Source organism: Lathamus discolor, chromosome 14 (assembly GCF_037157495.1).
Source record: "Lathamus discolor isolate bLatDis1 chromosome 14, bLatDis1.hap1, whole genome shotgun sequence".
NCBI lineage: Eukaryota > Metazoa > Chordata > Aves > Psittaciformes > Psittacidae > Lathamus > Lathamus discolor.
Window position 1 is genome coordinate 8954866 of NC_088897.1, and position 14910 is coordinate 8969775.

Below are 14910 nucleotides of genomic sequence, written 5' to 3' on the forward strand. Positions count from 1 at the left end.
GATTGATTTTATTTCTTATTACTTCTCTTTTATATTCTAATGATTAAGACAGGCTTGCTGGCTTCAGCCTGCAGTCCTCTACCATACAGGGAGAGCACATTCAGTGAGAGCACAAAGGAAGAATGTTTTATTTGTCACTACTTAGGCATGGTTGGAAAATCCCCAACATGGAGTGTTTACGCTACCAGTGTTTTTACCTCTGTCTCCAGGCGATAGACGTAAACCCTTCCTTCTTCCCCTCTAATGTGGTAAAATGGAGCTCCAACAAGGAGAAGATCTGTCACCCCATCATGGTTCACATCAACTGGGCAGAGCTCTGATCCAAAATAAGATCCAACCTGTGCTCCAGAAAAAGACAAGCAGCTCTTTCACTGGAATTCTCTATATATAGCTTTGTAGAATTAGTGTCCTTTGCAGCAGTAAGGCAATTTTTAGAACAAAACACCACATATCTACTTATATGTGGATCGTTTCCTATTATTTATTTTATTACAGCCATCCTCAGGGACAGACCCTATAACCAGATTAGCAGTAACAAAATCATTATTCAACAATTTGACAGAGGAAAAAAAGAGTACCACAGCTGACGACCTCTTTCCCCATGAACCGCGAGGGCAGGACATAAATATAGCGCACCCCATTTAGCTAATTTTTTCCCCAGTCTTTTTCCAAATTTCATGATATCTTCTGCTGTTCCCGAAGCATTATGAACAAAGACTCTGTAATATACATCTGGCTAAATCCAAGTGTGTCTGGAGGAGGAAATGGAGCTCTGTTTGAGCAGACAGATGTGTGCAGCCTACCTGCCCCTGGTGAGTGAAGCCCAATACCTGTTCTCCTTGCAGGGTTTGTTTTAAGTGGCCATCCTGAAACACCAACACCTTCCCGCTCATGCTGTGCCGTGGAGCTCCAGCCACGTACAAGGGTCCATATTCTGTGTGTACCACTGCCACGCTGTACCCTGGTACATTCACACAAGAATAAAAATAGCATACGTTTATCAGTACCATACTGTACGCCTGAAGGAAAAAACCCACAGTTTGGTCTGAGACGTAGACCTATGTATTCAATGAGATCCAAGAATTTACACCATAATCTAACTGTTGGAGCCTGTAGTTTTGATTACAGAGCATCTCATAAAAATATTGATTAGGAAATAGCAGGCAACTTTTCTGACAGCAAAGCCGGCAAAGCTGCCTTAGCAGCTCTTAAGGTAATTGAATAAATTACTGTCCTGAAAAATATGCTTGAACTCTTGATGACTTTGCTCAGCATTTGTCACAGTTCCTGCATGATTATCCATCATCTACACTTTTTTGGTTTCAGTTATTACGCCTGCAAGCTGGAAGGTTTATCACCCTTCACAGAAGTGAAGAATATACTGTACTCTGTCTAGAAAGCAAAAAGAGATCTTTATGGGGCTTCTGTAACAAGGAGGTAATGGGAGAGGGATTATCCCAACACAAATAAGTCCACAGTACCTCATATTACTTGGTAAGACTTTATGGCCAAGGCTACAGTCAGGAGATACAGGGATCATGAGGCTACAAAACACTGGGGTAAATAGGCAAGGCTTTATTTGTCACCAAGACAAGAACAGTACGGATTCATGAGTTATGTCTTCTCCATGCACTCGCATTAAGTGACATATTTATTAGCTCTAAAAATGCCCCACATTGCAAGTATTCTTGCACAGTGAAAACAAATGGCATGTGTTAACAGAGTCATACCACAAGGCGTCATAACTCATAGGAGAAAACAAGTTGTATCTTCCCCAAAACAAGGAGACAGAGAGTGTTTTCATCAGAATAGATCTCCCTGCTAGAGAAAACACTGGAAATCCAGTATGATGCAGCAGGAGGTGGCCTTCATCAGGTACATATCGTCATTATGGCCACACTGCACTAAACACCAATAAACTAAGCAAAACCACAGTCAGGTTGTCACTTGATCTCAGAGAGCGGTAAACCTATTACCTAGGTAACTGTATTTTGCTTGTTGGGCTTCTTCTTTAGACTCATTCAGGAAAACAGCAGTCTTGGTTGCCAGATCATACAGCAGAATTCCACCAGACCAGTCAAAGGCCCCCACTGCACCAAAGATTAAGACTTGCTGCAGAAGCAACATTAGCAAATTAGAAGAGATGAACACAGAGCAATTGTCTCTAGCACTCTGCAAAGCAATTTAGTATGGAGCAATGTTTTCTGGCTCCTAAACTCCCTGACTTGCGCATTGGAGATCCAGTTGGTAGCTTTGATTTCTGCTAGCAAAATCAAAGCTATCAACTGGAGATAGCTCTTTTGCCCAGTGGAATAAAAAGGATGCAGTGGTTAGAATAGGAGTCAAAAGATATATCCCATCCTTACTCAGACTATATAAAAGTGATATTTTTGCTTATCTGACACATTCAAAGCAAGCAGTGGCTTGCGAAGATTTGACTACATGGGTCTCACACTTCTGTATCACCATAGTTTCTTGTGGGAGACCTCCTGAAACCTTCCAGGTATCACAGCAGCACAGCATACAACCATTTAGCAGGGTTAAACACAGAACACTTACCTTATCCGAGATCTGCACATTGAAACCAGCTTGTGCAAGTTCATATTCCAGAGCATCGCCCTGTGTACCTGAGGATGCAGCAGAAATGGGGTAAGCTACTTTCTCCTTATTTCTCAAAAGGTACTAGTGAAATAGAAAGGTTGCTATTTACCTTCTATACCAATAATACTCTGCTGCAGGGTTGAAATCAGCCCATCTAATGCTGAGTAATTGGTCACCTGAAATACATGAGTGTCATCCGGATCAGAAGCAATTAGCCGCAATTCATTTAGGGCCTTTGGTTTTTTGAAGGCATCTCCCACCTGCAGAAGAGATGCAAATCAAACAAAAGAAGCAGCCTTTAGAGGCTTCTTACCCCCACCTAATTCCTTCAACAGTTTGTGGAAAAACCTCAGCTTCAGCCACTATGTGTAAACCCAGGAAAAGCAATTGCTTTAGAAACCAATGAACTGGACAGCCTCAGTGTCTCCTGGAGCCAAACCATTACAAACATCTTCATGTAACTGGCTGGTGCTATATTCAGTTATATACTTTTGCTGTATCCAACAATTAATTTTGGAAATCAACCAATTACATCACAAAATTGAACATTTTCTTGTCCTGAAAGAATGATAAGAGATAGCAGGAATATTATTTGAGGAGACATAGAGCAGGTCTGAAACTAAACTCCAGACTTCAGGACAAAGCCTTGTTGACAAACAAACACACAGGTTAATTTGGTGGTTTCTCCTTTTCTCTGCCCCCTGGTGCTACCATGAAATAGAAGGCAAATATGCTCCAAGTACATTCCCAGCTTACCCCAATGGCATAACGCTTGATTCCTGCCATTTTGGGTGAATTTATCACAGTTGTCAAGTTCATTTCATCCAGGAGTATTTCCCCATCTGTAAGCACAATCATGACCTTGGCTGCATCCTTGTGGGACCCATGACTTTCAGTGAAGATAGAATCCCTGGAAAACATCAAAACAAGGAACTTGGGATGCAAGTTGAAGATTCCCTCCTTGGGATAGAACGAAGAGTCCTGTTGAATTATGCACTTGCAACTAACAGTCACAGGAAGGAGGCAAGAGGATTCACACATCTTCATACTCACACATCTTAAAACTGCTAGGGGTTGCCTCTCTCACACCAAGAATTAGGCACCAACAGCTCGTTTTTATAACCCTCTAAAACATGGCATAGGAACCACTGCCTGCCATTCAACCACTGCCAGATGGACCTGAATGCTTCCAGGATGGACCACTGCTTTCAGGACCTGAATGTCCATAGACGTCCCTCTCCCTTACTCACGAAATGCCCCAGAAATTCATCCCCTTAATTTCTTGTGCTCTTTTGTTACTTACAGGACATGCTGCATGGCAGATGCTGTTTTTGTCACATTGCACACCTGCACAATATCAAGTACTTTCTGGAGGGTGGCATGAGGATCCCAGTTTTCTCGCAGGTCAAACTCAGTTCTGATTTCAAACCCATACTGCACCACTGCAAAATTGCACTGGAAGGAAGCAGCAGATAAGCACCTGCTTGTGACTACTGTTGATTCATCTCTGCAGTAACTAGCCCCGAAATCCCAACAGAAATATTAGCCAGACTACGCAGAAAGGAAGACTTTTTTTTCCGGGAGAACGTGACTTTTAAGTATGTCTAGTGCAGAGATTGTTGTTAAGTATGTTATAGCTGAGGAAAACCAAAGCACTATCAGTTCAGAGAGAAAAATTGTTTTGGGAAACACTGATTTAAGTCCTTGCATTTTCCTGCTCTGTTTGGCCCATGTGCAGGCTGCAGATGAGATTATCTGTGATATTACTGAATTGTTCCTTCATTGCTTCCTGCTGCACATTGCCTTTCCTTGGAGTACTCCTATGCCATGATGTTCTGATTAACAAAGACAGTCTGGAGAATGGGACCATTTCTTCATTTTGTATTTGCACCCTAGAATATGCTGTCATTTGAACCATTTGAGAGATAGAGGCTTTCCTAAAGTTGTTGTGTGGATGACACTTCTTAGCCTCACAAGAGGAAGCAGCAGAGTACCTTCATGCAGAATATGTAACTGGAGTTAAACAAGACTGGTAAGGTACCTGGCTGAAGAAGCAGTCTTAACTGGTGCTTCTGTGATTGCAGGTACAGATGTTACAATATAGGAATAGAGACAGGACACCAGAGGAGAGTTACGACTGTCACCTTACAATAAAGCAAAGAGGGGCAGCGTAGCAGAGCTAGGGATTTCTGAGCACACAAATTAGACTTTGATCCCAAAATGATATTGGGATCAAGACTGTGAATGTACTGCTGAGATATAAGCAAAATTATATTGAGAATACCTGCCAGTCACGGAAGTGCTTTTCCATCCTAATAGAAACAAACCTGTGCAGTTTCAAATTCTGGTGAAGAGCAGCTTAAAGCACAGCACATTCTCTAGCCTGCTAAAGAAAGAGAGTGGAGAGTACCTGAAAGCACTTCTCATACAGTGTTTTCATCATCTTATGGATGAATCCTTTTGCTCTTTCAAAATCCTCGGGCTCAATGCTCCCTGATCCATCCATGACAAAAGCAATCTCAGTTCCAGAAGCTGCCCAGGAAAGTAAAGGAATGAGAAGGCAGCAATCAGCAGTCTTGGTCAGAGCCAAGTTCTTTATGCAGTGTTATTGATCAACACACAAGTCATCTCACTCAAGCAACTGAACTGCACCAAGACTGCTCAGCTGTCATTCCAGCATGACCTACATCTCAGGTCTGGCAGCTCATGGTACAGCAACTCCCCATACTTTGTCAGCCCGTGACAGTCGCTGGCATGATTCTGTTAGAAGATACTTCACCACGTACGCAAGCCATCTTCGTCCTCCTCCTCTTCATCCTCCTCCATCCAGGAAGGGAGCCTGCTGTCACCACTGTTATTAGGTTTTCTGTGCTCTGGTGCTTCAGCTGGAGTGTTTTCAGCTGAATCAGGAAATGAGTTTGAACAAAGATGACAGGGCAGGAGAGAAAGCAAAAGGTGAAGTAAACCCTTGCATTACTGCCTATGCGTTGTTCCTGCTCCTTGCTGCCTGCCAACTGAACTCTTCCTCATCCCTGCAGTCAATATTGTGTTCAGGTGCAAGACTACAGGTACTATGGAAATACTTGAGAGTTTTGAAGACTGTGGGGATCAGGACTGCATCTTAAAGCTGCAGCTACAGTTCAACAGAAATAAACTACTCTGAGCACACCCAGAAGGGCAGTAATTTAACAGAAACACTGAGCCTGCAGTGAGTGTATGGTAAAGCACCTCTCTCTGTACTGATGTTATGGCTGCAGGTCACAGATGCCAAATATGATCCTCTTGTCCTGTCTGTCTGAAGAGGACTGTTAGTAGTGTAATAGAAATCACTTGCTGCAACTTGCTGTTGCTGGGCAAGTGATTACCAGAACAGGTAAGATCTGTATATGAATTTACATTCCTTGAGCAATGAAACTACCCCCCATTACAGATCCACTCTATAAGTTACAGAGAACATAGATGTGTCAGGAGTGGGATTTCTTCTACCTGAATCTCTCAGAGTCTCTCTCTCCAGCTCTGAAAGAAAACTGTCAAAATCTTCATGTGTGGACAGAATGAACCTGTCACCTCTAACTTTCTGCAGCTCTTCTGGTAGCCACTGGTTGCTTATGAACTCTGCAATCTAGGGAGAAGACAGGGAGATTGAACACATTTCATACACAGACCAAAAACCCAGCAAATTCCCAAACTGCCATTAAAAACTTCAAAGCTCTTAACAGGAGGGAGTTTTCTGAAAGCTTGGTAAAGCAGCCCTGATCCTAGATTGCACAGAAAGCCCTTATTTGCAAAGAAAAAAAAAATAATAAAAGCTTTAGAGCCACAAGACATACACAACTGAAGCACTTTTGTTTCTAGGATATATTCCTTAACTCCTTCAAAATAAGCTCTCTGACATCAAGAAGATGGAGGCCTGAGTGAAATGGAGGAGCCAGATTGGACATCCTACAAGTCTAACGCATGTCTACTTTTTCTTTTACCCACTGCTAAACCATAAAAGCAGACACATGGGATGGATGGAAACATCACTCCCTTATATATTGCTTTGATGCAAAAAAAGTATTACTTTGATGGTGCTTCCCACTCACCCCAGGAGCATAGAGTTTGACCCTAGCCATGTCCAAGGAGTTCATCACATTTCTCAACCTATGGTTTTCCAGAAGCACTTGCCCAGATGCCATGACAATGATTATCTTGTTAACAGTCTGGCTGAAGTCATGGCTTTCAAAGACTTTATCCCTGTGGAAAAAGAAGCCAAGATGTATTTCGTGAGACAAGCCATGTCTGCAGAACTAGAAATGTTGATAGCAGGGTGCTGATGTTCACTGAGCTCTCAGCTCACAAGAGCAGAGATGTGCAAGGCAAAACATGCACCAGGATTTATGCTTTCCAGGGGCATTGGCTGTCCACAACAGGTAGCTCTGACTTCACGAGCACTTTCACAAATAGCATATGGGGTGTTTTTAAAGTGTAGGTCAGTATTGTTAGAGTCATGCTACTGAGAGGAAAATGGAGTCAAGAGGGAAAGCATGACTCCCAGAGATGCAGCAGATCAGTGCAGATGGGAAAGCACCTGCTTAAAGCAAGACCCAAGTGACTGAATTTTCATTCTGAAGCCCCTGTGTCAGCCAGAAAGGATTTCACACCTTGCCTCTTGGCAATTACTCATTTACAGGCCTCAGCTGGCAGAGCCTGTCACTAAGAGAAGCATTGGAAAAGTGAAGGTGTTGAGAGTGTGAGATAAAGAAGAGTAGAGAGATGTGGGAGGCTGCACTGATGTACATGAAACAAGGAATCACTTGAGTGTTCCTGGAGTTTCCTGAGACACATGAACTCACAACACATGCTGCAGTGTGGCTGCGATGTCAGTCTGTGAGTTCTGCTGCTTGATGTTCCTGACTTTGAAGAAAGCAGTTAGTCTGTTACAGCTCTCTTGCAGGCTCAGTTCAGTTTGGATCTGTGCTCCATCCTGCACCACAGCAAACCTGATCTGGAGAAAGCAGATGGCAGTGCCAGATCTGGTTAGACAAGATCTAAGGCAGGACCCCCAGGACCCTCAGAATGTCAAATTTAGTCCCAAACTCTACGACACAAACACAAAAAAGCATATATTGCAAGTAATAGGTATATTGTCTTTACCCCTCTGTCTCCATCACACATTTGTATTCTGGTGATCCCTTTTGGATCAGCTCCAGGAGCTGACTTTATTTCCTTTGGCTCAACACAGTGATTTCTCTGTCTGAAGTTCCTGTATTTATCTATCTGGCTAGACCTTTTGTGAGCACATGGCTCAGCCTCACTTTGTCCCCAGATTTATTTAAATCATTTAAAGTAATAGCTTATACACCATACTCCTTATTTTTGCATGTCGTGGTTCAAGGTGCCCTGAGAGATTTGCCTGGCAAAATATCTAAGCATGCTTCTGGCGTGAAAATCCACTCCTAGCTCTTCCACTTCCCTCTTTAGCTACACCTCCTCCTTGGCTCACTAGCATTTAACTCTTGCATTAGAATATGTAGAATTATTACCAGCATCAATGTGAAGTTTAAAAAGCAATAATTACATGAACTAGGAGACTTCCCATTCTTCATTAGAGCTCTGATCCATCCTGTCTATCAGATTATGAAACCCTGAGGAGGTTCACACACCTTTGAGCATTTCTGCCACATTGACTTCATCAGATTGAGGACAGAGGTCTTGGCATTTTGGAAATCGTCTGGCTTGGTGTTCTCTGATCCAGCCAGAATGACAGCAATCTCTGTTCCCAGTTCTGTCAATGCAGTTAAATATAAAAGGACATTTGAAGGGATATCTGAACAGCCCAACATTTAACAAGGGTTCAAGAACATTCACATAGTATTAAATAACCAAAAATTTGACTACTACACCATCCAGCCATTTTAAAAGCAGGTCGAACTGATACGGTCTACACTGTAGTGACAGGTTTTATTTTTCAAAATCTCAGTTAATGATGATTGTAACAATGATTGACATTTACCATTACAGATGACCTTCAAAACCTCAATCTTTTCCCTCCCCATCTCTCTCCCACCAGATGCATGCAAGATGCTTCAAACTCAGCTAATACAGAAGGAAGTGATATTTGTACCTGTCCAGTACTTACCTTTGCACATAGAGTTGTTTCGTGTGCTACCAAAGAGCTCACCACAAGCACTGCTGGTGGTGTCTGTGCTGACAGAGCTGCTCCCGTCACTAATCTTCTTGTTGCTGGTTTTACTTTGAATGCCTTTTAATTTGGTCTCAACTAAAGAATTTAAAAAGCAAGAAAAAAACACACTCTACCTTTTGAAAATTCTCTTCTAATAAACACATCTTAAACTCAAGAGCTATTTCCACCCAGGGTTCCAGACTTGCAAAAGACCTAGGAGTCAGACTATTAACAGCAGTTAGGCAACTGAATATGGAATGAGACCATCTAGGTGCCTAATTGAAACTTCTCAGCTTCTTTGCAGTGACAGCAAGAAGCAGAGCAAGGCTGGACAATCAGACCAGCTCTCTGCTCCCTTGATTAAATGCCCAGTTCAGCTGGAATGAACCATCTTTAATGCTCAGGCACTTTTAACATTCCCAGTGGATGTCTGTCATATCCATCCACTGAGAATGTCAACGCTTTTCTAAATTCTGGCTTAAGAGCTGGATCTTTTGGATGCATGGACACCACAACAGCAGCTCCCTGCTGCGTGTGCTAATCTGCAAGGCTGAACGTTGTAACCCTGTTGAAGTCACTACAATACATGTTAAAATCCAGCTCTAGGTCTCTCCCAGTGGACAGTACATTAGGAACTCAGAAGGCCCCTGCTGTTAGAGCAGAGCCTCGGGCTGTTATTTCTGTCCCCCTACAAAGGCACAGCACTGGCTTTGCTCCTATACCCATCTTGGTGAGGTTGAGGAAGGCTGTGCTGTGCAGGTCGGTGGTGAGCAGAGTGCAGACTCCATTCATGTCCTCGGTAGTAGTGAAGGCCCGGTGGTGCTTCTTCTGCAGGCAAGCCTGTGGGGCAACAGGAAAAGCTAATGAATGAGGAGCAAAGATGTAGGCAGAGGATGACTGAAGATGCCATATGGCAAATATTCAGCATCCCCTGCACAGCACTGAAAGCCTAGTGGGAGTAAAAAAGCACATTCCCTGAAGTGACCCCTGCCACATGAGGTTACCCAGGACTCCAGCCCTGAGCTGAGGCAAAGACTGGGGCTCAGGGCTAACCAGGCTGAGGTGTTAGCCTCCAAACTGGTGTCTCTCCTAAGCCTCCTCTACCAATCCTCCCTTTTCCTATGAGTGGGGGTGGCTGCGGTTAAGTATAAGGTCCTTTGCAGCCCTCAGCTGATGAGAAGGGCCTTTCTCAGTTTTCCATCCTGGCTAGCAATGCACCATCTGGCTTTCTAACCAGCCAGCATCCAACCAAGAGCTTTTAGCCTTTGTCCTTATGTTAATGTCTGCTCATTTTGTTCATTTGCATTTCCCAGCAAAAATACACAGCATTTTGGAAAAATACAGCTGTTCTCAGCCAAGGATATTTTCATTCCCTTACCAGGATCCAATCTGAATTCCTGTCAATAGCTATGCCACCATCCTGGATGTTTTTGGAGCCTTTAATATTTCCTGAAATTGAATGAATGAGTGAATGAATAAAGAACAGAATTGAAATGGGTACCGTACTTGTCAGCCTTGGGCAAATAGAATAAACACAGAGAAAGGCTACAACTACTAAAATCAGCTGTATCTGCTGTCCTAGAAGGACTCAGGGTTAATGTTTTCAGCAACTGTGACAGTAATGAATGTCCTGGAAACAAGAAACGTTGCCTTGTATTTCAACAGAATTTAGGTGAGGATTTAAGCTGTAGCCTATGGGACTTAGCAGTGTGCCCAGTTCTCTCTGGAGCACCCAGCCTGTGCACCTCCTCATCCCTATGGCAAAGCAAGTATTGGGAAGGGGAAGCAGGACTGTACCTCGCAGAGGTATCTCCTGGCACTGGATCTCCTCCTGCAAAATGGTGCACTTTCTCAGCCTGCCCAGACCCTTGTCTACTGAGGAAGTAGCCAAAATCCTGTGGAATGAGAATAAAAGGTGGGAAAGAGGGAAGGCAGCAGATTTGAGCTGAATCAGGCATTAACATGAAAACACTTATTTTCTCCTACAAATCGTCATCCTTCCCATTATCTGAACATTATCTGAATTCAGGAGAGCTATCTCAGATCAAGGAAGAGGTCTGGAAGTGACTTGCCCATAGAATACTGGAGATAAACGGAGACCAGAAGTGCAGCAAAGAAAGTCCACCCACCATGTAGGAAATGGCAGCACTGCTGTATGAAATGGGGACTGCTCTTTAAGTCAGCCAATTTCTGCTAGGGGGTAGAAAAGTTTATTTGCTCTGAAATTTAAAATACGCTGTCTGCTACACAGCCTGAGCAATCTCCTCCACATAATACAGGTTATCTCTACAGGAACCACTTGTGGTTGGCTTCTGCTCACTGACCTAGTCATGCATTTCGCTTCCTCTACAGACCAAATAGTTTAAAATACACCAGTTTCCAATTCTTTATGGTCTTTAGACCAACCTTGCAACATGACTCTTCATAGCTGGTGGGTGCTCTGGCTGCTGCAGTCCCAGCAATGATGCAACACGCCAGGAAGTCTTGCAAAAACCCAGCTGCATGTTTCTGCCATTTGGTTAAATAAGCAGACATCCTTTCTGAACAGAGCCAGGTGAGGGTGTGGGTGAGGGGAGAGGCGCACACTTCACACCAATGAAGCTCTTAACACCACTCATCAGCCCCTGAGAACTAAGGAACAATTCTGGGTCCCAGACAGAGCAACCTGTGCTAACAGCTGTAGAAAGTGAGAAGCTACGTGACCTGAGGCCACACTCATTCATAAAGACATGGGGAATGTGGGTGTGCTTTTCTTTATTCTGCTCCTTACATGGCTGTGTTTCCATCCCAGTGCTGAAGAACAGAGGGCCACAACAAAGAGGCTGTGTGTGGTGTGATCCATGTCTTGCCAGTGTCAACATTAAAGCTCCTCAAGGACTTGACCACTGAAAACAGAGAAATAAATGAGCGCATACTGTGACCTGCAGAGACACCGTTAACAGGCTCCTGAGCCAGCTCTCCCTGAGCCCTGCCCACCACGGCAGCAGAGGCAGTTGGCAGAGGAAGATGCCAAGCTATGGAAATTTAATTGATTTAGATTAACGAAGCATGTTTTTGCCCAGCCTACTGAAAAATAAGATAATGCAAGTCCTGTTGTTCCGTTATGAAAGTCCATCTTCGACACCACAGAACATTCGTACTAGCTGAAGCTCACAAACCTGGGTTTTCCTCCTGTGAGGAAACAAAACCCCAGGGCTTTGCAGTTGTTCACTGCTGCTTGCACCTCTGCCCTTGATTTCTCTAAGTGTGTCAACACCAGTAAACACACAGGCTGGGGAGTGAAATATACTTGAACCTGGGTGACAGACTGAAAATGTCACAAAGTAGGACGCACGGAAAGCAAGCTACTATGGGGAGTTCTGTAAATTCAAGCACTAATCCATGCTGTATCACCAAACCTCTTGTCAATCACATGACAACTTTGAGACCTTCACACTAATCTCAGGAACAAGCCCAAGTGACTCCAATCACGCTTTGTTCCTGTTTGAAGCCAGAACTAAAGTACACAATCTGAATTTTACAGATTACTCCAGCCTAAAATCCTTGCTCAGGATGCCTGGACTCTGACTCCAGAAGCTGTAGGTTGAGCCTGCATTTAAACATGCAGTCCAGCATTCTGAGTATAATCCCTGATGTACTAACAAGAGGTCACATTCTGTCCTTGTGTCCATCTACAGTCTTTCCTGATTCTAATTTCACTCGGAATCCATTCCACGTCATTTCCCAGTAGGCTCTGAAAGCACAGGTGAAAGAAGAAGTACCATGATTGGAGCAATGACATTAAACATGCAAATAGTATGAACTAAAAGTCTTTGCTTCTGCTTCCTGAAATGTCCCACACTTTAGGCATCCCTTTCAGAGCACAGGCAGACCATACTGGACTCCCACCTTGTTTTGCAAATCCCACTTCACCAGTCAGAAAGCCTAAATTAACCCAGAGATTCTCCAGTGTGTGTTTCCACTGGAAGAGAATCATCCCAACAATACCACACATTTACACAGGCTTCCAGCAAACCTCCTTTAAAACAAAACCAGAATTCTGGGTACAACTAACAAGCAGCCTGAAAAGTTCAACTGTCTTTGACATAAGGTGCAATTCTCAAGCAGGGAACAAAAAGAACCGATGGCCAGGGAGCTGACCTTACTGTTGGGGATATTCCTGTATTGGAATTGTGCGGTGGTTGTCCTGGAAACCAGAGGCTGCTCAACTCTGCATCAGCTCTGCTGCTGCCATCCTGCAAAGCTGAGTTACCTGAACTTTTCGCTCCAACTCCCTGCTCACTGGGGTTTCCAACAAAGATGACCAAGAGGGTTTTAGCACTTTACTCATTGAAATTAAGTGCACTGGACTTAAACTTAGAAAAAAAAAAAAAAGGCGTGCTGCCAGTTAGCCAGCTATGCAGACAAATTATCTATGGAGTTTAGATGCTCAGCACAAATGTATTAGAGTCATTCTGTGAACATAACCGAGACCCACCAACTACCTTTTTCTGCTCTGCTGCTTTCATTGGTAAAACCCACAAATGCAAAAAAAAAAAAAAAAAAAAAAACCAAACCAAAATAGGTTGCTAGAGAAGAGCAATATTAAAGATCTGCAGAAGCTCACAAGGACAAAAGCCTCCAGCAATGATCCCAACTTCATTTTGCAAAAACCAAATCAAGAAACATCCAGATTTGAAAAAGCATTAATAACTTCTGCAGGCATATCCATGAAGGATTTATATGTTTACAAAGCTGGGAGTTACTTCCCATAATAACAAACAGGAGAACAAGGACATTGGCAGAAATAATACATCATCATACAACATTGAGAAGACAAGCCCAAATAATGAAAACAGTAGAGCAAAAATCTTGATGTTAAATCTAAAATCACAGCAAAGCAAGCTACAGAGAACTGTGATGGGCATCTCATTAAAAGAATAAAATTAATAACAATTTTTTTCCCAGAACTAGAAGTGTCAAGCTTGTCATGAAGCCTGTGAGGTGGTCAGGGCACAAAATTAATACTTAAAGGATAATACGCTTTCCATACAGGTGGAGTAGGTATAGCGTAGGTATTGAGTCTTCTGAAAAGGGAGACAGGCAAACAGAAATTTTATCATAGAATCAAACCGGTATTTCTTTGTGGAGTGGCTGGAAGAGCGGCTAGCAGCATCCCCAGTGCTGTTGTCCATTGCTTGAGGTAATGCAGTAGCAGTGTAAGGGTGCTGCCCTTTCTGGGGTAAGTAACTAAAGACTAATCCACAGCAGAAGTGTCCCCACAAGGCTACAGGACACAATGATGTGGATACAGGCTCTGACTCAGGAAATGTTCCTTCTAATTCATACCTATGCTTTACTTTACATAAACTTATTCCCAAGCAAAAGTCTCTACATCTTCTTTCAGAAAGCCCTACATGTTCTAGAGATCTTGTTAAGGAGATCAACAACTCAAAATCTGCTTAATCCAGGGTGTATCTAAAATTATACTACAAAGGAAAGAATATTAAGAAATGTCACCTACATTCTATTCTAACCTACCAGCCACTTTTCTCCCACTAAAGATGACCCATAAAACTCTCCACTCAAAAGTATGAATTGTAGAAAACCACATTGCAAACTAAAGACCTTCCATGCAAGTTCAAACATCCTGAACTTTCTACATAAGAATAATTTCATTGGCTCACTTTAAGGGACCAATCTGAGTCTCCAGAAATTACTTCCAGACTAAGACTTTCATTTTCTAATATATAAAATAAATACAGAGATAAGACTTACTCATTAGGAAGAGTAGATACAGGAGCAACCTCATTGTTCCCAGCTTTAAGGTGAAAGAAGGAGTGGAGATACCAGGCAAAAGCTGCTCTCTTCCTCTGATGCTTCTCCAGATCTGCATGTCTCACTGAGAAAAAGTGACTCTATTGTGGATTTCCTAACTGAGGTTTCAAGGCGTACACCAGTGACACTGTAATAAAACTTCAGACGCAAAGACCTGCTGAAAGGTAACCTTATGTTCCTGAAAGGTCATTTTTAGCAGTGGCTCCATTTCTGTCCATCAATACTTCTAGAATACATAGGATCTGTCAGGAAAAGCTGTGAGAGTCTATGTTGTACTGGCCACCTTGTCCTTTGTTGCCTGCTACACAGACGTGCCACATCACATT

The 14910-nt window shown here is 43.0% G+C and overlaps 1 protein-coding gene across 2 annotated transcripts in view; it reads right to left on the bottom strand.

Annotated features, from left to right (window-relative positions):
• The window catches only part of ITGAE (integrin subunit alpha E), a 30359-nt gene extending 15449 nt beyond the window's left edge, over positions 1-14910 (bottom strand). The window contains exons 1-19 of one of the 2 annotated variants that reach the window (XM_065694712.1): positions 14525-14910; positions 11538-11652; positions 10565-10662; positions 10146-10216; positions 9490-9607; positions 8723-8863; positions 8247-8368; positions 7437-7588; positions 6687-6837; positions 6088-6223; positions 5388-5501; positions 5012-5133; positions 3905-4056; positions 3358-3511; positions 2711-2861; positions 2560-2627; positions 1977-2112; positions 831-961; positions 198-338 (exon numbers count right to left, since the gene is read on the bottom strand). In XM_065694712.1, the coding sequence (XP_065550784.1) occupies positions 198-338; positions 831-961; positions 1977-2112; positions 2560-2627; positions 2711-2861; positions 3358-3511; positions 3905-4056; positions 5012-5133; positions 5388-5501; positions 6088-6223; positions 6687-6837; positions 7437-7588; positions 8247-8368; positions 8723-8863; positions 9490-9607; positions 10146-10216; positions 10565-10662; positions 11538-11652; positions 14525-14642 (2391 nt within the window). In that variant the 5' untranslated portion in view covers positions 14643-14910. Of the gene's footprint in view, positions 1-197; positions 339-830; positions 962-1976; positions 2113-2559; positions 2628-2710; positions 2862-3357; positions 3512-3904; positions 4057-5011; positions 5134-5387; positions 5502-6087; positions 6224-6686; positions 6838-7436; positions 7589-8246; positions 8369-8722; positions 8864-9489; positions 9608-10145; positions 10217-10564; positions 10663-11173; positions 11243-11537; positions 11653-14524 lie in introns of those variants that run through there. The other variant, XM_065694713.1, reaches the window with a different exon arrangement.